This window comes from Phacochoerus africanus, chromosome 6, assembly GCF_016906955.1.
Source record: "Phacochoerus africanus isolate WHEZ1 chromosome 6, ROS_Pafr_v1, whole genome shotgun sequence".
NCBI lineage: Eukaryota > Metazoa > Chordata > Mammalia > Artiodactyla > Suidae > Phacochoerus > Phacochoerus africanus.
Window position 1 is genome coordinate 94,228,980 of NC_062549.1, and position 24,738 is coordinate 94,253,717.

General features: G+C 49.5%; 1 protein-coding gene across 1 annotated transcript; it reads left to right on the forward strand.

Moving 5' to 3' along the window:
- The first annotated feature begins 63 nt into the window (after window positions 1-63).
- Window positions 64-18,370, forward strand: UBQLN4 (ubiquilin 4). The gene is made up of 11 exons (XM_047784329.1): window positions 64-284; window positions 2,087-2,238; window positions 2,746-2,963; window positions 3,534-3,796; window positions 5,683-5,841; window positions 11,983-12,208; window positions 13,311-13,450; window positions 14,075-14,158; window positions 14,323-14,438; window positions 14,638-14,824; window positions 16,497-18,370. Exons 1-11 carry the CDS (start codon window positions 177-179, stop codon window positions 16,647-16,649), a joined length of 1,806 nt encoding a protein of 601 aa, XP_047640285.1. The 5' UTR covers window positions 64-176; the 3' UTR covers window positions 16,650-18,370.
- Window positions 18,371-24,738: the final 6,368 nt, after the last annotated feature.

Sequence of the window (24,738 nt, forward strand, 5' to 3'; positions counted from 1 at the left end):
GGGCGCTGTGGCTGCGGCTGGTCCGGAGGGGGCGGTGAAGCCTTGGGGAGGGGAGGGGAGAGGGGAGTGTTGGAGGCGCCGGAGCCGAGCACCGCCGGGCGGGCGGGGAGGAGGAGGAGCCGGGGCGGGCTGGCGGGCGGCCGGGTGGCGGCGGCGGCGGCGGCGGCGGCGGCGGCATGGCGGAGCCGAGCGGGGCCGAGACGAGGCCCCCGATTCGGGTCACAGTCAAGACCCCTAAGGACAAGGAGGAAATTGTGATCTGCGATCGAGCCTCGGTCAAGGAGGTAGTACGGGTGGTGGGGATTGGGGGGGGGGGCGCGGAGGAGTGGTCTGTGAAGAGGGGGGTGTCTCTGAGACCGTCGGGAGTATGGGAGGGCCGGGGAGAGGAGGGCGGGGGCCCAGCAGGCACTCGGGGAAGCGGGAGGGAAGAGGCGGCGGGTAGGGGGCGTCCTGCGAGGTCGATCCGGGGTAGCGTGGCGCGTGTTTGGGAAGGGAGGCCGGGGTTTGCCTTGTGGCCTGGTCTGGGGGCGTGGTGGAGTTGGAAGAGGACACCTTGCACAGGCAAGGGGGAAGGACCCTGTGTTGGAGAGGAGTGTTTGCGCCGCTTACTAGCGGGGGTTCGAGGCGCTGAGGCAGGGTGGGAGCCGGGCAAGGTGCGGAGGCCGGATAGTGGGCGCGGGGCGCAGGCGAGGAAAGCTCCAGGCTTCTACTGTGCGTCTCAGAGAACGCCCAGCATTCTGACGCCCGGCCGGTGCGGGGGGAGGATTTCCCTCTGCCGGGATCTTTGCTACTCTTTCGCGTTTGGTTCTCAGCCCCTCTGGGATTTACACAGGGTGCAGTAGGTGCTCAAGAAAAATGTGGTGAATGACTGAATGAGGGAATATTGCTTGTGTTCACCACCCGCCTGTGGCGGCTCCAGAATTTCACAGAGGCGGGGCTAAGATAGGCTTTCTGGTTGGGAAGGAGGGATCTGGTAGCTGCCTTTGCTTAGCAAGTGCACTGTTTTTACTTAGAGTGTAAGTTTGGGTTGGTATCAGCTCTAGTTGAGAGGATCCATGTTTTTGGTTCAGAGCTTGGGCTTCGGTATATCGAGGCCTAAGTTCCAGTCTGCCCCAGGCAAGTTTCCTAACTGCTTTGATTCTCAGTTTTCTTGTCTTTAAAATGGAGATAATTATTAACATGTATCTCATGGGATTTAGACTCTGAATGGTTAGTGCTTTTATAAATAACGTGTTACCTGGTAACTGGTTAAGGGTCAGCTGGTTAAGGGTCTGGCGTTGTCACTGCTTTGGCTCAGGTCACTGCGTGGCTTGGGTTCAAACCCTGGTCCAGGAACTTCTGCATGCTGTGGATGTGGCCAATAAATATGTAAATACCTAAATAAATAAGTGGGATCTGTTTATCATCATTGTCACAAGAACACTGGAAATAAAGAGAGGAAAAAGACTTGGGGTCTGAGAAGAGAAGGCTGAAGGGAGACAGGGCCTGGGCCCAAGGCTGTTGAAGGAGTTGGGATGGTGAGAACTGCCTAGGCAGTACCCTCACGGGGAACTAGGTGGAGGGACTGAAGATGGAGTGGCAGATAGAAGCGAAGTCTTTCTTGGAGTTCCCTTCGTAGCTCAGTGGTAATGAACCCAACTAGTATCCACAAGGACACGGGTTCGATCCCTGGCCTCGCTTATTGGGTTGGGGATCCAGTGTTGCCGTAAGCTGTGGTATAAGCCGCAGATGCAGCTCGGATCCCGAGTTGCTGTGGCTGTGGCATAGGTCAGCAGGTGCAGCTCCAATTCGACCCCTAGCCTGGGAACTTCCATACACTGCGGGTGCAGCCCTAAAAAGACAAAAAAAAAAAAAAAAAGAAGAAGAAGGAGCAAAGGGTTTCTAGGGTGGGAGTCCCCAGGGTAGAGCTCTCTCTGGTTCAGCTCCTTGGTTCAGAAAGGAGCTGCTTATTGCAACTAGAGGAGTGGAATTAGAACCGCTGAAAGGACTTCCCAAGACTAGAGCAGAGGCTCTTGAAGAAGCGGCAGAGTCCCTTTTTGGTGGAGCCCAGGCAGCCTCCACAGTGACCTTTGCCTCTTGATCACAGTTCAAAGAGGAAATCTCCCGGAGATTTAAGGCTCAGCAGGATCAGCTGGTCCTGATCTTCGCGGGCAAGATCCTCAAGGATGGGGACACATTGAACCAGCATGGGATCAAGGATGGGCTCACTGTCCATCTGGTCATCAAGACCCCTCAGAAGTAAGTTCAGGAGAGGAGCAGGTCCAGCTTCGGGTTGGGCTTTTTTTTACCCCCACTGATGCTTTCTCACCCGTAGTTCCACTGTACATCTAAGGCCTATGCCAAGGCCCAGGAAGGTGCCTCTTGGATGGATTGCCAGAAAGCCCTGTGAGCTCATCTCCAGGGGAAAGGAACCTGACTTACCTGTCCCTGAATGCCCCGAAGATAGAGGATCCTGGAGTTCTCTGGTGGCTTAGTGGGTTAAGGATCCGGCATTGTCACTGCAGTGGCTTGGGTCACTGCTGTGGGGCAGGTTCAATCCTTGGGCCTGGAACTTCCACATGCTGTGGGTGTGGCCAAAAAAAAGGCTCCTCTCTCCCTCTGTCTGATTTACTGATTCCCTGCAGCACTACCCTGCCTTAGCCTCAGGGTTGCTTAGGAAGTTAGGGCCCTAGCTGCATAGCAAACAGAAATCCTTGTCTTCCCTTTTGTGTTCGCTTCAACTAGGATTTTTCTTTCTGTCCTCAGGGCTCAAGATCAGACCACTGCCACTGCTTCTTCCCCTTCCACTCCAGACCCAGCCTCAGCACCCTCCACCACGCCTGCTTCACCCGCCACCCCTGCCCAGCCCTCCACCTCTGGCAGTGCCGCTTCGGATACTGGCAGTGGAAGCCGAAGGAGCAGTGGAGGAGGTCCCTCCCCAGGGACTGGGGAGGGACCTCCCAGTGCCACTGCATCCATACTCTGTAAGCCCTTAGGAAGGAGGGCACTGTCCTTTTCGGGGCTGGGGAGTTGGGGAAAGCCAGGAGGAGGAGAAAATATAGTCCCTGCTCCTGGCCCAGTGGAGATAGGGGACCCCTGGACATAGGGTTCCAGACACTGGTACTTGAGCCAAATGGGACAGGAAACCAGTCTCTGAGGGCTTCCCAGAAGAAGGAGCATGGCAAAATGTTAAGCGTGAGGGGGAATATGGGGCTGGGGATACGTGGAACCCTGGGTGAGGATATTGGTGTTTGGGGAAAGTGGGTTAACAGTGGCCAGTTGGGGAATATTTATTTGCTCATTCACTAGGCCATCACCAGTTGCCCTCTCTGTGCTCAGTGCTGTGCCTTACTGTCAGCCTTTGCCATCAAAGAGGTTTTGGTCTAGTAGGCTCACATCTCTCTGCCAGCAGCAGATCAGGGCTGGGGCTGTGGAAATGACTGGCAAAGGGAGATGTGAAAAGCAGAGGGCCCATCATGGAGTCCTAATCGGTGACTCTGGCCACGTAGGGGAAGAGTCTTGTGACAGACCATGACCCTGCCCCCTCCCCACAGCTGGCTTTGGGGGCATCCTGGGCCTGGGCAGCCTGGGCCTGGGCTCCGCCAACTTCATGGAACTGCAGCAGCAGATGCAGAGGCAGCTGATGTCCAATCCTGAGATGCTGTCGCAGATCATGGAGAACCCCCTGGTCCAGGACATGATGTCTAACCCTGACCTGATGCGCCACATGATCATGGCCAACCCTCAGATGCAGCAGCTGATGGAGCGAAACCCTGAGATCAGCCACATGCTCAACAACCCTGAGCTCATGAGGCAGGTGGGTCTGAGAGAAGGTTGGGGTGTGGAGGACACCTGTGCCCTGCCTATACTCTGCCTGGCCCTTTTCCACCTTTTTCCACCTTGATTTGTTCATCTATTCATTTATTCAGCAGCCATGTTTTGAACACGGGGTATAGTGATGAAAAGACATAGATCCTAGTTTTCCAGGAACTTCTAGTCTCAAAGGGAAGTGGGACAAGTAAGCAGGCAGTTAAAATATAGTGTGGTCAGTGCTATCATAGGGACAGTCACAGGATCCCCTTGGAGCACACAGAAGGACTCCTGACCCTACCCTGGGGCTCAGAGGAGGCCCTAAAGGAAGTGCCACCCACGCTGAGATCCAAAAGAGGAAGAATGAACCAGAGGAAGAAAAAGAGAAGAGTATTCAGGGAGTTCCTGTCGTGGCTCAGCGGGATTGAACCCGACTAGGATCCATGAGGACGTGGGTTTTATCCCTGGCCTCACTCACTAGGTTAAGGATCTAGTGTTTCCATGAGCTATGGTATAGATTGCAGACGGGGCTCGGATCTTGTGTGGCTGTGGCTGTGGTATAGGCCAGCTGCTGTTGCTCCAATTCGACCCCTAGACTAGGAGCTTCCATATGCTGCAGGTGTGGTCTTAAAAAAAAAAAAAAAGAAGAAGAAGAGTATTCAGGGCCAAGGGACAGCAAATGCAGAGGCCTGGGAATGAAAGAATTGGGGATATGTGGGGCCAGGTGGGTAAGGGCGACCCAGGGAGGTGGTTTGGTGTTGGTTGGTCTTTGGGAGCTCCATCTCATGGCCATCCACCAGGAGATGGGGGGTAGATGATCTCAGCGGAGAGTTGTGGATACTAGTGCTGGACTTACCAGAAGATAAGTTCCAGAAGGACAGGGATTTGCAAGTGTTTTGTTCACTGCCTAGAAAAATGCATGGGATGTAGTAGTCACTTGTTACATACTTATTAAATGAATGCATTGTGGGATAAGAGATCAAAGTCTGGTCATGGACGTGGAAGTGTCTAAGAAGAGGCAAGTGTGAAGCAAATTTGGGAAGAAGGACACGGGAAGAAGGCATTCCAAGATGAATGAGCTATGCTTATTTTCTCTGTTATGTGCTGCTGTCCCCTAGAGTTGACATAGGCCACCCCTTCCTCATTGAGTGAGCCACCGGCTCCCAAGAAAAAGCTCCCATTCTGTTTCTGGTTCAGTCAGGCCAAAGACCTGGGGTGGGGTCTGGAAAGTCTTGGTAGCATTGTCCCAGCTTAAATCCTTCCCTCCCGACGCTCCCCGCCCCCACAACTTGCAGTTATTTACCAGGAGCCATAGTATGGTCTCGGTCAGACAGACCTACCTGGCCCTGAAACCCTGTCTCTACCACTAACTAGCTGTGTCGCAAGCAGTCAGTCGCTGAGCCTATTTTCTCATTTGCTAAATAGCGACAGAAAAACCTACACCAGAAGGTTATCATGGGGATTCAATGACTTGAATTCTGTAAATTACTTAGCCTAGTCCCTGTATGTGTTAAGTGTTCAGTAGATATTAATTTTCTCTTTTGCTTCCCCTCCTTTCTCTTGTCCTTTCTTATTCCTTTGTGCTCCCTGACCCTTCTGAGGATCCACTAAACCTGAGGGCCTCACTAAACCTGAGTGGGGGCTGCTGCCCCCACTCCGTCTGGGGTCATCGTATCCCCAAAAGCCAGCCAGAATACCCACAGGGAGGCAGAGTGGAAGCCAAGATTACAGTAGAGGAAGAAAGTCCAGTTCACCCTACTCCCTGCCACTTGGGTCAGTTCCTGGGCCCTGGACCTAATTCTAATGCAGTCCCCCTCCTTAGGGCCCACTTTTTTCCAAGCTTGATGATCCCCTGGTTCCAGGACCATTTTCTCCCTTTTCCTTTTCCACCAGACGATGGAGCTTGCTCGGAATCCAGCCATGATGCAGGAGATGATGCGGAACCAGGACCGGGCCCTGAGCAACCTGGAGAGCATCCCCGGAGGGTATAATGCCCTCCGCCGCATGTACACGGACATCCAGGAGCCCATGTTTAGTGCCGCCCGGGAACAGGTAGGGCCAGGGGCTGGGCCGTGGAAGGGCAGTCTGGGCTTGGGCTTACCTGCTCCCAGACCCCGGCAAGCCTGAAGTGCTGCCTGCTCCTCTTTCCTTTCCTTGCCCCCTGAGGGTGGGCCTTGGCTTGAAAGTGGTTCTCACAGTGCAGAGCCAGGGATGGTCCAACTTGACATGGGAGGGAGGCACTAGGGCAGAAGATAGCAGAGTTCGCTAGGGAAATAGGGGAGGTGCAGCGCCCAAGGGATGTGACAGACTTCTTGCACCAAGGGCTCAAAGGTTGTGGGACAGGCCTGGGGTCAAACAGCCAACCCTAGCACAGTGTGTCTCAAGTGTGGTCCCCAGATCACCTGAATTAGAATCACCTGCGGACCTTCATAGTGCAATTCTTAGTCCCCACCTTTGAGCTACTTATTGATTCAATCTCTGGAATCAGGCCCTGGGAATATATACTTTAAAAAAAAATGCCTTATGAATGCTTTCCAAATATACAAAAAGCATAGATAAAAATACAGCATTCTCTCATATCCTTGAGGCCCTGACATGTTGCCATATATATAGTTGCAGTGTCTTTTGGGGTTCTTTTTTAAAGTTTAATTTACGCTAAATACATTATACATTTCAAAACTCAAAAGTTGGAATTCCCTTGTGGCGCAGGAGGTTAAGATTACACGCTATCACTGCAGCAGCTCTGGCCACTACTGTGGCATGGGTTCTGTCCCTGGCCTGGGAACTTTGACATGCCACTGCGGGCATGGCCAATAAAAAACCTTCAAGAGTTATACAAAATAAACAAAAGGGCATTTTAAAAAGGGTGGGAAATGGGAGTTCCCATTGTGGCGTAGCGGGTTAAGAATCCAACTAGTATCCATGAGGATGCTGGTTCGATCCCTGGCTTCGCTCAGTGGGTTAAAGGATCCAGTGGTATAGGTTGAGGCTCGGATCTGACGTTGCTGTGGCTGGCAACTGCAGCTCCCATTCGACCCCTAGCCTGAGACCTTCCATATGCTGTGGGTGTGGCCCTAAAAAAGCCAAAAAAAAAAAAAAAAAAAGCTGTGGAAATGTATATAAGCTCAACGAAGGTGTACAAAAGGGACCCTCCTATTTCCATCTCCCAGCCACCTCTTTTCCAGAGTTAACAAATGTCGTTAGTATCTTGTGTGTTTTCCTAGACACATTCAATATTAGCAGATGCACTATTACAGACAGAATTGCAGCCTTCACATACCCCTCCTCCATCTTACACCCCTCTTTCCCTCTCTGGAGCTAACTACCACCCTGAAGCTGGTGTTGGTCATTTCAGTTCTTTTATTACCTGTGTATGTACCCATAAATAACCTGTGGTATCATTTTACATATTTTTTGACTTTTCTCTAAGTGCTATCATGTCGTTCATATAATTTTAAACTTGCTTTTTGAAAACATCGAAACATGTTTTATTGAAGAATAGTTGCAGAAAGATGCCCCCCCACTTTTTTTTGTCTTTTTGCCTTTTCTAGGGCTGCTCCCACAGCATATGGAGGTTCCCAGGCTAGGGGTCTAATCGGAGCTGTAGCCACAGCCACAGCAATGCGGGATCTGAGCCCCATCTGTGACCTACACCACAGCTCACGGCAACGTTGGATCCCCGACCCACTGGGCAAGGCCAGGGATTGAACCCGCAACCTCATGGTTCCTAGTTGGATTCGTTAACCACTGAGCCACGAAGGGAACTCCAAGATGCACTTATTTTTGAGTGTGTAGCATGATGGGTTTTCACAAACTGGACACACACCCCTAACTAGCACCCAGGTGGGAGGGTGGGACCTCACGTTACTTTTTCCTTGTGGAAAGGAGAAAGCACCACATCCTGAGTGGCCCATCCAGTCCCAACAGCTTCCTTGTTCATGCCGTCTCTGTCCTATACCTGGTCTCCACAAATGACTGTGTGTGCCTTGCTAACTCTGTCCCTGCAATGATACCACATTATTGTTATTCTTTTTCTTTTTTTTACATTTTTTGGCTGGCCTGTGGCATATGGAGTTCCTGGGCAGTTCCAAGCTGCAGTTGCTGAAGACCGAACCTGCATTCTTGTGCTCCAGAGATGCCTCCGATCCTATTGAGCCACAGCAGGAGCTCCATTTTTTTTTTTGGCCACCCTGTGGCATATGGAATTCCTGGGCCAGTGATTAGATCTGAGCTGCAGCTGTGACACTGCCGGATCCTTAACCCACAGTTGGGGGATCAAACTGTGTCTCATTCTCCCAAGACACCACCAGTCCTGTTGCCCCACAGTGGGAACTCCACATTGTCTTACTTAAGTCTGGGCATCAGGTAGGGTGAACCTCTCCCTCTCCCCAACCTTAGCATTGCTCTTGCAAATTTTAGAAAGTGCTTATAGGGATCAACTGTGAGTTTTTAAAGGAATTGAACTTTTATTTTATTTAAGTATTTAATTAAAAATGTATATCAACTCATGTTGCAACAGAAGAAAGGGAGGGGGAAAAAATGTAATTGTAATGTATACATGTAAGGATAACCTGACCCCCTTGCTGTACAGTGGGAAAATAAAAAAAATTATACAAAAAAAAAATGTATATCAAAGTAATGCATGTACCTGTTTAAAAAAAAAACAGTTGCAACAGAACAAAGGGTGGGGAAAAAAAATGTAATTGTAATGTATACATGTAAGGATAACTTGATCCCCTTGCTGTACAGTGGGAAAATAAAATAAAAAAATAAAAAATAAAAAAATTTTAAAAACCCAACTAGTTGGGCAAAGTTTATAACAAGTACCCAGCTAATTCTGATGTACTCTAACATGTGAGAACCACTGGTTCGGCTAAAAAAACATAGCATTAAGAAAAAAAAACAGAAGGAACATAGCATTTGGCATCAACAAACCTGGATTCGGATACCTGCATCATCATTCTTTTGTTTGTTTGTTTGTTTTAGGTCCGAACCTGCGGCATATGGATGTTCCAAGGTTAGGGGTTTAATCAGAGCTATAGCTGCTGTCCTACGCCACAGCCACAGCCATGCCAGATCCAAGCTGCGTCTGCAACCTACACCACAGCTCGTGGCAACACTGGATCCTTAACCCACTGATCCAGGCCAGGGATTGAACCTTCAAACTCATGGTTCCTAGTCAATTCACTTCCACTGCACCACGACAGGAACTCCTGCATCATCACTCTTTACTGGAGTGATTTTAAGTGAGTTGCTTGACCTCCCTGAGTCTTCGCTTCCTTGAGACAATGTAGTATAGCAGTGTTCTCAGTCATTTTGGTTGCTGGACCCCTTTATACACTTAAAAATTTGGGGGGACCCCAATTAGCGTTTATTTCTGTGGGTTAGGTCTATTGATACTCACTATATCTGAAGTTAAAACTGAAAATTTTAAAAAATTAACAATGCAGAGTTCCCGTCATGGCACAGTGGTTAACGAATCCAAATAGGAACCATGAGGTTGTGGGTTCGGTCCCTGCCCTTGCTCAGTGGATTAACGATCTGGCATTGCCGTGAGCTGTGGTGTAGGTTGCAGACACGGCTCAGATCCCGCGTTGCTGTGGCTCTAGCGTAGGCCAGTGGCTACAGCTCCGATTCGACCCCTAGCCTGGGAACCTCCATATGCTGCAGAAGTGGCCCAAAGAAATAGCAAAAAAAAGACCAAAAAAAAAAAAATTAACAATGCTTAAAAATACCATAAATCCTTTACACAGTATCATAAAATAGCATGTTCTTTTGAAAAATAACCTTATTTTCCAAAACGAAACTTTATAGCAAAGAATGGCCTTGTTCGGCATTTTCACACATCTCTTAAATGTCTAGCTTACTACAAGACTGCTGAAGGAGTTCCTGTCATGGGTCAGTGGTAAAGAACCTGACTAGTATCCATGAGGATGTGGGTTCCATCCCTGGCCTTGCTCAGGGGGTTAAGGATCCAGCGTTGCCGTGAGCTATGGTGTAGGTCACAGACGTGGCTCAGATCCCAAGTGCTATGGCTCTGGTGTAGGCCGGTAGCCACAGATCTGATTCAACCCCTAGCCTGAGATTTTCCAAATGCCTCGGGTGCGGCCGTAAACGTACAAAAAAAAAAAAAAAAAGACTGCTGGATGCTCAGATCTGCTTCTTCATTTGTTGTGTTGCAACGTCACCTATTATGTAGGCTTTGGAAAACTCCACTCCAGAGAATGAGAGTGAAAAAGGCAAATCACATTTTAGGATTATAAAAAATGGCTTTTAAACCTTGCAGGGGTCCTAGGGCCACACTTTGAGACTATTTGTGTCCTAGGATCACACTTTGAGGATGTTGTAGGGCGTTTCCGTTGTGGCTCAGTGGTAACAAACCCAACCAGTAACCTTGAGGATGTGGGTTCAATCCCTGGCCTTGCTCAGTGGGTTAAGGATCCAGCGTTGGTGTGAGCTGTGATGCAGGTCGCAGACGTGGCTCAGCTCCTTCGTCATTGTGGCTGTTGTAGGCCTGCAATTATAGCTCCGATTTGACCCCTAGCCTAGGAACTTCCATATGCCACACATGTGGCCCTAAAAAAACAAACAAAAAAAAGGATATTGGTTCAGGCACATAGTAGGTGCTCAATAAATGGCAGCCGTTATCACTTTAGGGAATTCAGGGAAAGAGGTTCAATCCTTAGGGTGAACCAAGAAGAGCAAAGCAGGACCCAGAACTAGGTAGGGTTAGGTGCTAGGCAAGTTACCAGAACAGGAAATCTGAAATGTTGACAAAGACTGAAACTGGTGCATAAACCCTAGCCTGCAAGCCCTGTTATCTGAACAAGCATCTGCTAAGGCGAAGGAACTGCAGCTCAGAGCAGGAGAGTCCTTCATCAGCCCTGGTCCCTATGACCCACTTTGGATAAACAGGAAAAGTGCCTGGGGAGTTCCCATCGTGGTGCAGTGGAAACGAATCTGACTAGGAACCATGAAGTTGTGGGTTCAATCCCTGGTCTTGCTCAGTGGGTTAAGGATCGGGTGTTTTCCCTGAGCTGTGGTGTAGGTCGCAGGCTCAGCTTGGATCTGGCATTGCTGTGGCTGCGGCGTAAGCTGGCAGCAACAGCTCTGATTCGACCCCTAGCCTGGGAACCTCCCTGTGCCACAGGTGAGGCCCTAAAAAGCAAAGCAAAAAAAAAAAAAAAAGAAAGAAAAGACTGGATGTGAAACTCCATGGCAGGGAGGGGCCGAGGCTGCTCAGGCAACCCCTGCTTGGGTCAGAACCACCCAGGAACTCAGGAGAGGGAAGCTGAGCAAGGGAATGCGGTCTGGGACTCCCTCAGCCAGCACCCACCTTGGACAGAGCTGTTTCCTGGATGCTGGTAGGCCCAGAGGAGGGAGGTTCCGGTGCTACTTGGGCAGCCCACCATACAGCGGGTGCAGACCCTGAGATGATCCTGGGTACCACAATGCAGGGCCTGGTGCTGAGGGGACTGTTTCACTGAAGCAGACAGGCTGAGGAGATAGGCAGGGAGGGTTGGGGAAAGAGGAGATTACATGGAGGAAGCAACAGAAGGAGGAGAAGACCTACGGAGGTGGGTTCAGCCAGATATGTGTCACATTAAGGGGCTCCATTGTGTGTCTGGATGGACAGAATGCTGCATGGAGGACCTGGGGGTGAGGGAGAGGGCTCTGCAGTTAGTCTTGGACCAAGGTGGCTGGAAAAGGGAGAGCTGGAGACAAATCAGGGTTGAAGTAGAGAGCCAGGTCCCATCAAGCCAGTCATTACTTATTGAGCACCTACTAGTGTCAGGGGCCAGGGGTCCAAAGGTGAGTCTGGCGTTGTCTCTGCCTCTTAAGAACCAAGGAAAACAAATATCTTATGACACAACAGGAAGGGTATGTGTAAAGCACTGGAGAGCATAGAGGAGGTTAGAAACCAAATATTCAGAGCCACCAGGAGAGATGGGCCCTTTCCAGGTATCTGAGGGGTTCAGTTATCCAGTCATTAGCATCAGCCAGCTCCCACTCTGCAGGACAAGGGTGAAGCTGCCTATTGTGGGGTCAGAAATTGACCTGAGGACTCCAAGGTCTTAGATCTCTCTCCCTTTCCTGGGGTAGGGGAGGCTATTAGGTGAGAGGAAAGAAAGGGCCTAGCCCTTATCCCTGATTTGTTTCAGTCCTTAACCCAAAACCTTTCCCTCCTCCCAGTTTGGCAACAATCCCTTCTCTTCCCTGGCCGGGAACTCCGACAGCTCATCCTCCCAGCCTCTGCGGACTGAGAATCGAGAGCCCCTCCCTAACCCCTGGAGCCCCTCGCCCCCCACCTCCCAGGCCCCCGGGTCCGGTGGGGAGGGCACCGGAGGATCGGGGACCAGCCAGGTGCACCCGACAGTCTCGAACCCCTTTGGGATCAATGCGGCTAGCCTGGGGTCAGGTATGTCCTAGGTTGGAAGGAGCTTAGTGGGGTCACCAGGGCAGTCCCTCTGTCCCAGGACTGAATGGGGTTCATACTGCTCCAGAATATCGAAGACAGAGGTGAGACTGTATTGAAGCCACAGGGTGGGGTGGGGGGTGGTCTGCAGCCTGGAGTGGTGGCTCCACCCCTCAGAGGGTGAGGGTTGGTTCTGACCCCGTCCTTCTGTCCCTAGAAGTAACCTAAGTAATGGCTCATGAATAAGGTAGGCCCCACCTCATAAGCTCTTTCAACACCACTGGTACTCTCCATTGTAAGTGGGTCAGATTGGGAAGGGGGTGTGTGGGAGAGGAATCGGGACAGGTAGATGTGAGGCTGGGGGAGAGGGATGTGCAGAGCTGCCTCGTACCAAAGTGCAGGTTGTGCACTGCTCAACCCTGGGAGATGCCCTGTTTAATCTGGACTATGACTATACATACCTATGGCCCTAAGGATGTGTGGTAGATGCCTTGATTTCTCTGTACCATGAGAGACGTCTTGATTGGGAAAGTTTCTTCCTCTCTGTGTGCTTATTTTCTAAATAAGGGATTTGAACCTAATGCATGGTTTTAAAATTGTACTTCTGAGTCCTGAGGGGCCTGAACTATCTCCAGGATGAGAGAAGACCAAATGGGAAAGGCTCCAGGCCTCTTGCCCCAGCTCCAACCAGACCACTGACATACTTGATTTCCAAGAGAGACTTAGTTTGAGGACAGGGTCTCTGCTGCTAAGACAAATTTGAAAATCATCGGTCTAGGTGATCTTTCGTCAGATCCTTTCAATTCTGACATCATCTGAACCTGTGGCAGGAACAGTCCAGAGGGGCATGAATCAGACCCAGTTTGCAACTGGCCTGTCCTTAGGAGAGTAGGTGTGGAAGGAGCCAAGCCAAAGCAGGGTGAGGTGATGTTGGAGTCAAGAGAGACTTGGACCCCCGCCCCTCTACTTGGGTGCCCGTTTCACCATTGCCTTTCTGTGTTTTGTAACCACTCAGTGTCTGAAGTGAGGTAGATGAAGTGAGGCATCTGGTTTCCACCTGGACCCCTTTTCTCTTGTTTTATTGGTTTCCTCCTTCTTGTCCTAGGGATGTTCAACAGCCCAGAAATGCAGGCCCTCCTCCAGCAGATCTCTGAGAACCCCCAGCTGATGCAGAACGTGATATCGGCCCCCTACATGCGCAGCATGATGCAGACACTTGCCCAGAACCCTGACTTTGCTGCTCAGGTATGGACCTGGCATGAGGGGAGCGTGTTGGGGGCCGTTACTTGTCATGATCAAAACCCTCCAGAGCCAGATTGCCTGGGTTTGTATGTTGAGCTCTGCCAACTTCCTTGCTGTGTGAGCCAAGCAAGTCATATAACCTCCCAGCTTCTTCGTCCGTAAAATGGTAATAACAATAGCTCCTGCCTCGGAGAGTTGTGAGGCTTAAATGAGTTAATGACATAAAGCGCTGACTTCCCTGGTGGTCTAGTGGTTAGGATATGGTGCTTTCACCGCTGTGGCCCGGGTTCAATCCCTGGTCCTGGAACTGAGATCCACATCAAGCTGCTGTGGGACAATAATAAACTAAAATAAAGTGCTTAGCACATGTCATGGCCCAGAGCGAACCCCATGTAACCAGAAATGTTAGCTATCACTGTTGTTGTCAGACTGGCTCCTGACTCTTGTGCTCCTCCACAGGATAGTTCCGTTTCCTCTCACTTGTCCCACTTAGGCCTTCAGGATACTTTGAGATCCTTGGAAAAGCTGGCCAGATTTCCTACAGTGGTGGGGGCGCCCAGGGAGACTGAGGGGGCATTCTGAGGGTGGGTAGGCCCAGGCCTCCCCCTACTACCTTCACCCTGGCAGATGATGGTGAATGTGCCGCTCTTCGCGGGGAACCCCCAGCTGCAGGAGCAGCTCCGCCTGCAGCTCCCGGTCTTCCTGCAGCAGGTAAGCGAGGAGCCTGGAGGGGCGGAGGTTAAGGGCCAAGGTGGACCTGGCGGCCCAGTGGGTGAAACTTAAGGGAGGGGCCGAGTCTGGCTCTGGACTCAGAGTCTAGGCTGCCTCCTCTCTCCTGCCACCTCCTGTTGCCTCTCTCTGCTGTCTCCCACCAGATGCAGAACCCAGAGTCGCTCTCCATTCTCACCAATCCCCGCGCCATGCAGGCGCTGCTGCAGATCCAGCAGGGACTGCAGACCTTGCAGACCGAGGCCCCCGGGCTGGTACCCAGGTGAGGGTAGAGGGCAGGTGGGCAGCAAGGTTCTGGCTACTCCTCCCCGTCAACCCCTGTCTCTACCACTCTCTGAATCGCCGTTGTGTCTCTGAGGGTCTCTTTTCCTATTTCTTCCAACCACTTTTCTCTCTGGATCTCACGTCCCCATCCCTTTCTCAGAGGCGGTGTCCTACCTCTTGGTCTCTCCTGCCTGCAGCCTTGGCTCCTTTGGGATGTCCCGGACCCCAGCACCCTCGGCAGGCAGCAGTGCCGGGTCTGCACCCGAGGCTCCCACCTCCTCGCCAGCCGCGCCAGCCACATCGTCTCCAACAGGGGCCTCCAGTGCTCAGCAGCAGCTTATGCAGCAGATGATCCAGCTTTTGGCTGGAAGTGGAAACTCACAGGTACCTGGGGCAGTGGGGCTGCTGCTAAGACCACCAATTCCATCCTGGCAGTGTTAAGGGGAGCAGTAGAATGGAAAAAGCAGAGCAGGCTTCAGAGTCAGCCAGAGTTGGTTTTAGTTCCTGTTCTGCTACTTGCCAGCCTTGGGCAAGTTACCAATCTTCTATAAGTTTAGTTCCCACAGCTGTAAAATAGAGATGAGAATAGTAGTAGCACTTACCAACAGCTTTGGTACTGGTCTATGTGCCTTATATAGACATATGAGCTCATTTATTTTCTTCCTCACTACAGCCTTGCAAGGAAATTATTATTATTATTATTTCTACAAAAGGGGAAAACTAAAGCGAGGTTAAGTGGCTTGCTCAGAGTCACACAGCTAGTAAGTATTGGTGCCAAAATTCAAACTGCGGTATGCTGGCTCCAGAATTTACGTTTTAACCACTGTTATACCACTTCTGCTCATATCAGGGGACTCTTGATAATTAAAGCAGTCTCCATCTCTGAGACAAGAGAGGAGGATTCTGGGAGGTGAGGTGATCAGAGCCCCCATCTGTCACGTAGTCAAGGCCTAGGGTTTGCAGGGAGGGGTGGGGATGACCTCGGGTGGGCAGGCCCCTTAACCTTTCTCTGGCTTCTATGACTCATCTGGGAAAAACCTTTTAACAGAAATGTAAGCGTGCCTAGCTCTGAGTGAGGCACAGAAAGGGCTGGACGAAGGGATCGCCAAGGCCCAGGTCAGCTTAAATTGTGTGGACCGTGATGGAAACAGCTCATTGGAAAGGCCTCTTGGACTGCGTGTCGGGGGCCTCTGGGATGGCTGGGCTCCTTCCAGCTCTGAGTCTTCTGTTTGTGATCTAGGCTAGTGCTTCCTAAACAACCCTTGGGAGAAACACTTCCGGGAGATGTTCATAGGAGTGTCAAAAATGAAAAGCCTTCTCTTTTGTAAATAACTGTGTTGGTTGAATTGTTAAACAAAATTAAACAGGTTCTTGCTTTCCTGGGGCCCTTCTCTGACCTTTAATGTGGCCGTGTGAAATGATTGTGCCAGGAGGGGGTTTGGAGGTGGTGTTTAGCATGCATCTTGTCGACCACAGAACATTCGGCTTTTGGAGTGCCTGTTAACGTCTCTAGAGTGTTGATGGAAAACAGGAATCTAGGCTGATTGAGGCTTATCTATAATTTTGAATTTTAAGAATGTGCTGACTTAAGGGAGTTCCCGTTGTGGCGCAGCGAAAACGAATCCGACTAGAAACCATGAGGTTGCAGATTCAATCCCTGGCCTTGTTCAGTGGGTTAAGGATTCGGCTTTGCCGTGAGCTATGGTGTAGGTCACAGACATGGCTTGGATCTGGCGTTGCTGTGGCTGTGGCCGGTAGCTGTAGCTCCAATTCAACCCCTAGCCTGGGAACCTCCATATACCATGGGTGCAGCCCTAAAAAGACAAAAGAAAAAAAAAAAAAGAATTTGCTGGCTTATGATTACAGAATTGTTCAGTGACGTGGGGCGCCAGTCCCTTGGCCCCTGTTTGCAGCTCACCAACCTCTGTCCCATTGGTCGACTCTGAGGATGTTCACAAAGACCTGCTTGTTGTCTTCTCTCCATTACAAACCCTTGAATCAGATAGGCCCCCTGGGGTTGGTCCTGTGCCTGCTTCACAAGGCCTGTCCCCTCCAGGTGCAGACGCCAGAAGTGAGATTTCAGCAGCAGCTGGAGCAGCTCAACTCCATGGGCTTCATCAATCGTGAAGCCAACCTGCAGGCCCTGATCGCCACAGGAGGGGACATCAACGCAGCTATCGAAAGACTCCTGGGCTCTCAGCTCTCCTAATGCCTCGGCTCAGACCTCCTGCCTCTCGCGTCCCTCCATGCCAGTGTTTGGTTCCTCTGTCAGTCCCGACCCTCTGCAGCTTGTCATTCCTTCTGTCTTCTCCTTTGTCCTCTCCAGAGAGCAGGGCGACTGTGGAGGTGGGGGCCCCAGCCCCGTAGCTCTGAGAATTCCACTTGTACTTCTCCCCCTCTTGCTGAATCTTCCCTCCTGGTCCTGCTTGAGCAGAGCTATTGAAACAGTTTTCGCAGTTTGGTTGATTGGCCCCACCTCCTTGCCCCACAACCACCTTTTATAGTCTTCAAACTTCTCTGTGGCCATGCAGAGTTGAAGGAGGAACCGACTCTCTGGTTTATTGGAACAGGGTCTTCCGTCTGTACCACTAGGGTTTTGTCTTATGTTTACTTCTGGTAACTCTTCTTTCTTTTCCACCCCCATCCCCCCCATCCCTTTCCATCTCCAGCCTAACCAATGCTAGACTTTCCTACTCGAAATGAGGGGCGGGTGAGACAGGCTGTGATTTTCCTCCTCACCCCTGTTCTGGTCCCTTCATCCGGCGCTTTTGTATGGGGGTCTGTTAGGACTTCCAGGTGGAAGAAGATGCCTTTTCTCCCTGTCTGAAGGGAGAGATGAGACTCAACCCTCTGGGGAAGAAATTAACAAGCTCTGGACCAGCCCTATGGAGAATGGCACAGGGGAGAGGGGAGCGGGATTTTTCTGGAGAAGAGAATGGAGGAAACAGCCTCAGTAAAAGGCTTGGAGGTTGGAACTGACAGGGAATGGAAGCACTAATCGTTCTTTGAGGCCGGAGAGTCCAGGCTCAGGCCTGGCAAAGGCGACTGAGAGATGCCAATGGAATTTGAGTTGAAGAAAAGGGCTCAATGGCGCTGAGCAGTGTGGCTCACAGGGGGCTATATGGGTTCTGTTTCCTCAGTTACACACGCTTATATATAGACATACACATTTCCATGAACACAGGACCTGCCTGTGTCTCCAGGTACCGTGATTTAAGACTCTTTCAAAAGACATGAAAGTGATTGGGGTCTGTCTCAGCAGTGTGTGTGTGGGTGGGTGGGTGCATGAATGCATGCACGCACATGGGTGCATGTGAGCTGAGTGGGAGGGTGGATTCCTTGCTGACTTCTGGTTCAGCCTTCTCCCCCACCAGAGAGAAGTAGGCAAAAGGGCCAATCTAGGTCTGGAATAAAGAACAGCCTGGGGAGCTAGGTCCCCCAGGGGCTCTGGCTGCTGGGTAGCTCAAGGGTAGTGTGGGTCCCCCTTCTGAAGCTGTCAGGGCTGTGACCAGTGCCCTTATTGCCCGTCCCCTACTTGCTTTCGGGGAATAGTAGAGGGTCTTTTCCTCGAGGACCCCTGCCTCTGGCATCGTAGCCCCTGCCCTTTGAGTTCTTCACTATTTCCCTCCAGGCCAGAAAGTTCTATTTGAGGAAGGAGAGGAGAGGACAACGATGATGCCTTTGATCTGGAGTTGGACATGGCTCTATTGGAGCACAGAGGAGGCTCACATCACCTCCTTCCTCTGCTACTTAACCCAGCTGCTTCGAGGACCCAATGCTCAGAATATGGAGGCAAGAGGAACAGAAATTTCTCCAAGTGGGAAGGGGCCCCAACAATCCAGAGAGGACGTCTGTGTGGCTTTCCCTCCCTCCCTTCCCCCCAACTCCCACACTGGCCTTTGTAAATAAATGGTGTGGTCTTTGTTGTGAGGGTGTCGTGATGTTTGTTTTGTGGGGAGAGGAGGCTGGCTGAAGAGAACTTCTTGGTTTTAGAGGGCACTTGTAAAGTAGGATCTCGAATTTGAAATTGGGTTCAGGTAGCACAGGTGTTCAGGGACATTAAAGCTAAAGGGATAACTGATCGTGGGGCTATCTATAATCTATTGTTTAGGAATGGGAAGGATTGCTTTCCCCCATTCCCCATCGCCACACCCTAAGTTAGCAGGTCCCATCCCCTACCCATAGGTCAGGGCTGAGAGAGGGATGTATGAAAAGTGCTGAGAATATGGCTAGGTCCTTAGCTCCATCACCTGATCATTTGACAAGACTGCCTTCTTACCCCAGGTTAAAAGGTCAAAACAAAACAAACCCTTGCATCCAGATCTTATGCAAGTCAAGTTTTATCAAAAAAAAAAAAAAAAAATCACTGAATTTCCATTGTGGCTCAGCGGTAACAAACCCAAGTAGTATCCATGAGGACACGGGTTCGATTCCTGGCCCCTCTCAGTGGGTTAAGGATCTGGCGCTGCCACGAGCTGTGGTGCAGGTTGCAGACCTGATACAGATCTGGTGTGGCTGTGGCTGTGGCGTAGGCCAGTGACTACAACTGATTCGACCCCCTAGCATGGGAACTTCCATATTCTGCAAGTTCTGCCATAAAAAAAGTACCAAAAAAAAATCAAAGGGCTGAAGTTCCTGACGTGGCTCAGTGGTTAATGAATCCATCTAGGAACCATGAGGTCGTGGGTTCGATCCCTGGCCTTGCTCAGTGGGTTAAGGATCCAGCGTTGCCACGAGCTGTGGTGTAGTTTGCAGACACGGCTCTGATCTGGTGTTGCTGTGGCTGTGGTGTAGGCCGGTGGCTACAGCTCCGATTGGACCCCTAGCCTGGGAACCTCCATATGCCGCAGGTATGGCCCTAGAAAAAGGCAAAAAAAAAAAAAAAAAATCAAAGGGCCAACAAGATTGGCTGGGACTCCAAAGAGAAAAGAAGTCTTTAAAGGCTGCCCTTCGTCCAGGCAGGTTTTGCCAATTGGGAAAAGGCTGCTGAGAGGCTGAGCTGTGCTTTTAAGGGCCCTGAAGGATTGGGAGCTAGAGAAATCTGGGGACAGCTAAAGACAGAGATGCTGGTAAAGATCCACTTGGACGAGGACACCTAAGGATGAATCAGGAGTAAACCAGTCTCTCATACTGCAGCCTAGTGTCCCACCGTCCTCAGTAGTCCAGAAATTCTCAAGTCTCAAACTTAGTCCCAGATTGCTAGTGTCTCCAGATGCTGGGTAGAAGCAAGCAGAAATCTCAAGGAACTTAACACTGACTTAGACCTCAAAAGTATTGTGATTATTAATTTTTCAAATAAAACATCAACCATGATAAGAATCAAGCACTTAAAGAAATCAGGCAATGAAAGTGAAAGCAAACAGAAATGACAGACAACAGACAATTACCACATATTGGAATTACACAGAAATGAAAACAGGAGTTCCCAACATGGCTCAGCGGAAATGAATCTGACTAGGATTGATAAGGATGCAGGTTCGATCCCTGGCCTTGCTCAGTGGGTTAAAGATCTGGCGTTGCTGTGAGCTATGGTGTAGGACACAGACGTGGCTCAGTTCGGGTGTGGCTGTGGCTGTGCCGAGGCCATCGACTACAGCTTCAATTAGACCCCTAGCTTGGGAACCTCCATATCCAGAGGGTGTGGCACTAAAAAGACAAAAAAGAAAAAAGAAAAACAACTGCTTAATAGTTCAAGAAGAATAAGCAAAGTTTAGAAATTTCAGCAGAGACCTGAAACTACACAGACATAGAACAATTGGGAAAGAAAAAAAAAAAAAGCAAATAGAAATTTTAGCTAGAAAAACACAATACATGAAACTAAAGTCTCAATAGATGGGTTTAATAACATATTAGACATAGCTAAGAAGAGAATTGGTAGATTATAGAAATAAAATGAAACTTGGAAAGATAAGAGGATGGGAAATACAGAAGAGATAGTAAGCTGAGTTGAATTATGTTTACTTGGAGTCCTAGGAGAGGAAAGAAAGCAGAGGAGGAAATGCAATCTGAAGAAATAATGTCAGAATTATCTGCAATTGATGAAAACCATCAATTCACAGATTCAGGAAGCCCAGTGAGTTACACTTGCCTTCTGCAAAGAGGCAAAAGCAAAAAGAAGATTTTAAAGCAACTAGGGAATAAAGACAGTTTATCCTCAAAGGAGCAAAAGGCTACTACTTATATTTCAACAGCAAAATGAAGCCAGAACAGTGGCATGCTGTCTTCCGCATGCTTGTTTTTTGTCGTTTTTTGTTTTTTTTTTTTTTGGCTGCACCTGTGGCATACGGAAATTCCCTGGCCAGGGGTCCTACCCACACCACAGCAGTCACAATGCCAGATCCTTTTTTTTTTTTTTTTTTTTTTTTTAGGGCTGCACCTGCAGCATGTGGAAGTTCCCAGGCTAGGGGTCGAATCAGAGCTGCAGCTGCCAGCCTACACTACAGCCACAGCAGCGCCAGATCTGAGCCACATCTGCAACCTACCCAGAAGCTTGAGGCAACACCAAATCCTTAACCCACTGAATGAGGCTGGGGATCAAACCCGCATCCTCGTGGATGCTAGTGGGATTCGTTTCCACTGTACTACAACAGGAACTCATTAATAGTGATTTTCTATCTCTTGCATTTCTTCTGTATTTGTTAACTTCAGTTCTTCTGTAAGAAAGAACTGTCCTTGCTTGTTCAATAAGTGGTGCTGGGAAAACTGGACAGCCACATGTAAAAGAATGAAATTAGAACACTCCCTAACACCATACACAAGAATAAACTCAGAATGGATTAAAGACCTAGATATAAGACCAGACACTATAAACTCTTAGAGGAAAACATAGGCCAAACACTCTCTGACATAAATGACAGCAACATCTTCTCAGATCCACCTCTTAGAGTATTGACAATAAAAATAAAAATAAACAAATGGGACCTAATCAAACTTAAAAGTTTCTGCACAGCAAAGGAAACCCTAAATAACACAAAAAGACAACCCACAGAATGGGAGAAAATTTTTGCAAGTGAATCAACTGACAAGGGATTAATCTCCAAAATTTATAAACACCTTCTGCAGCTCCAAACCAAAAAAACAAACAACCCCATCCAAAAATGGGCAGAAGATCTAAACAGACGGTTCTCCAAAGAAGACATACAGATGGCCAAAAAACACATGAAAAGATGTTCAACATCACTCATCATTACAGAAATGCAAATCAAAACCACTATGAGGTACCGCCTTACACCAGCCAGAATGGCCATCATCCAAAAGTCTACAAACAATAAGTGCTGGAGAGCGTGTGGAGAAAAAGGAACCCTATTACACTGTTGGTGGGATTGTAAATTGGTGCAACCACTGTGGAAAACAGAATGGAGATTCCTCAGAAAACTAAAAATAGAACTACCATTTGATCCAGCAATCCCACTCCTGGGCATCTATCCAGAGGAAACCACGACTCGAAAAGACACGTGTACTGTGATGTTCATTGCAGCACTATTTGCAATAGCCAAGACATGGAACCAACCTAAATGTCCATCGACAGAGGAGTGAATCCAGAAGATGTGGTACATATACACAATGGAATATTACTCAGCCATTAAAAGGAACTAAATACCGGCATTTTTAGCAACATGGATGGACCTAGAAATGATCATGCTAAGTGAAGTCAGCCATACAATGAGACACCAACATCGAATGCTTTCACTGACATGTGGAATCTGAAAAAAGGACAGACTGAACTTCTCTGCAGAACAGATGCTGACTCACAGACACTGAAAAACTTATGGTCTCTGGAAGAGACAGTTTGGGGGTTAACCACTGAGCCACGACAGGAATTCCTCTCCCCCATTTTTTTATGTTAACTTTTATGCACTTTACTATTATTTACTTTTTTTTTTTTTGGTCTTTTCTAGGGCCGCACCCGAGGCATATGGAGGTTCCCAGGCTAAGGGTCTAATCGCAGCTGTTGCTGCCGACCTATGCCACAGCCACAGCAATGCCAGATCTGAGCTGTGTCTGTGACCTACACCACAGTTCACAGTAACACCAGATCCTTAACCCACTGAGCCAAGGCCAGGGATCGAACCCGCAACCTCATGGTTCCTAGTCAGATTTGTTTCCGCTGTACCACGATGTGAACTCCTCATTTACTTTTTAAGCACACTTGGGACATTTGCAAAAATTAAATATGTAGGAGTTCCCGTCGTGGCACAGTGGTTAACGAATCCAACTAGGAACTATGAGGTTGCGGGTTCGATCCCTGGCCTTGCTCAGTGGGTTAAAGATCTGGCATTCCGTGAGCTATGGTGTAGGTTGCAGTCACGGCTCGGATCCCGAGTTGCTGTGGCTCTGGCGTAGGCCGACAGCTGCAGCTCCGATTAGCCCCCTAGCCTGGGAACTCCATATGCCGCAGGAGCGGCCCAATAAATGGCAAAAAAAAAAAAAAAAATTTAAATATGTACTGGGAAATGCACATTATCTCAATAAATGATGGTAGGTGCTGTCATGGTGCCCTGCCCAAATTCCCTTTACTACCCATACACCCATCCTAGTTGCTGCAGTGTTGATGGCTAACAGCTCACAGCCCCTTCAACTGAAGAGTTGCCCTCAGTCAATGGGAGAACCTTGAGCAGCTGGCAGTGATTGATAAGAGCTTACAAAAAGCCAACCCCTTGCCTCAAAAGTGCAACCAATTTTGTGGTATAAGTCATGCTTCAGAGCTCCTCGAAATCAGGAGGAAACAGACTTAGCTGTGACCACAATCTTGCTCAGCTTTCTTCCCCGGTCCTATCTGACTCCCCTCGTTCCCCTTCCTTCTCCTGAGAGCATTCTCTCAGTAAAATACTTGAACAGGAAACCTCCATCTCAGGCTTAGCTTCTAGGACACCTGACCTAAGACAGGTTTCCTGATCTCTAAGATTCATTCCGAATCACAGAGGGAAGATGTGGAAGAGGGGAGGGGTGGGAAGGCCCCAGAGAGTAAGGATCCCTTTTCTCCTCTTCTTTTTTTTTTTGGTCTTTTGTTGTTGTTGTTGTTGCTATTTCTTGGGCCGCTCCTGTGGCATATGGAGGTTCTCAGGCTAGGGGTTGAATCAGGGCTGTAGCCACCGGGCTACGCCAGAGCCACAGCAACTCGGGATCCGAGCCGAGTCTGCAACCTACACCACAGCTCACGGCAACACCGGATCGTTAACCCACTGAGCAAGGGCAGGGACCGAACCCACAACCTCATGGTTCCTAGTCGGATTTGATAACCACTGGGCCACGACGGGAACTCCCCTTTTCTCCTCTTCTTACTCTAGCCTTAAACTTTGTTGGCAGGAACAATCACAACCTTTGTGTGTGTCTTTTTTAAGGGCTGTACTCGCAGCATATGGAGGTTCCCAGGCTAGGGGTCCAATCAGAGCTGTAACCACTGGCCTACACCATAGCCACAGCAACTCAGCATCTGAGCTGCATCTGCAACCTACACCATAGCTCACAGCAGCACCGGATCCTTAACCTACTAAGTGAGGCTAGGGATTGAACCCTTGTCCTCATAGATACTAGTTGGGTTCATTAACTGCTGAGCCACAGCGGGAACTCCCACAATCTTAAAAATGGCTTCTAATTTCCCTCTGGGCGGTTTTTATTCCCGCCTAATTGTTAGCTACAATTAGAAGCTCAAAAGCTTTGCTGTATAGAACTGAGAGATACTAGAAAGAAAATGAAACAACTCTGGCATTGAAACCTAAAAAATTTGGCTTTGAAGCCTCCCTCATTAGTTACCTCAAGACTCTCTTCAGGTTGTTTTTCACCTTGGAGTTCCAGGCTTCCAAGGTTTCAAAAGACTTCTCACACCTCTCAGGGTCTCACTCTTCGACACATTAGCCCGGTATCTTAGAGACAGAAAGTCATACAGAATTGGAAAGTCCGAGAAGGTGTTTGGAGAGATAAAAGGGGGAGGAGGAAAGAGATACATCCACAAAAACAAAAAGGAAAGAAAAGAAGATAAAAACCTAGAGTCGGGAGTTCCCATCGTGGTGCAGTGGTTAACAAATCCGACTAGAAACCACGAGGTTGCGGGTTTGATCCCTGGCCTTGCTTAGTGGGTCGAGGAGCTGGCGTTGCCGTGAGCTGTGGTGTAGGTTGCAGACGAGGCTCTGATCCCAAGTTGTTGTGGCTCTGGTGCAGGCTGGTGGCTACGGCTCTGATTAGACCTGGGAATCTCCACATGCCACAGAAGCGGCCCTAGAAAAGGCAAAAAGACAAAAAAAAACAAAAACAAAAACCTAGAGTCATCAGAGCTCCTGTTGTGGCTCAGAGGTAACAAA

Excerpts from the sequence above, each read along its gene's own strand:
- UBQLN4 (XM_047784329.1), top strand. The coding sequence starts at position 177 with ATGGCGGAGCCGAGCGGGGCCGAGACGAGGCCCCCGATTCGGGTCACA. Across the intron at positions 3,797-5,682 it reads ACCCTGAGCTCATGAGGCAG|ACGATGGAGCTTGCTCGGAA; the intron begins GTGGGTCTGAGA and ends CTTTTCCACCAG. Across the intron at positions 5,842-11,982 it reads TTAGTGCCGCCCGGGAACAG|TTTGGCAACAATCCCTTCTC; the intron begins GTAGGGCCAGGG and ends CCCTCCTCCCAG.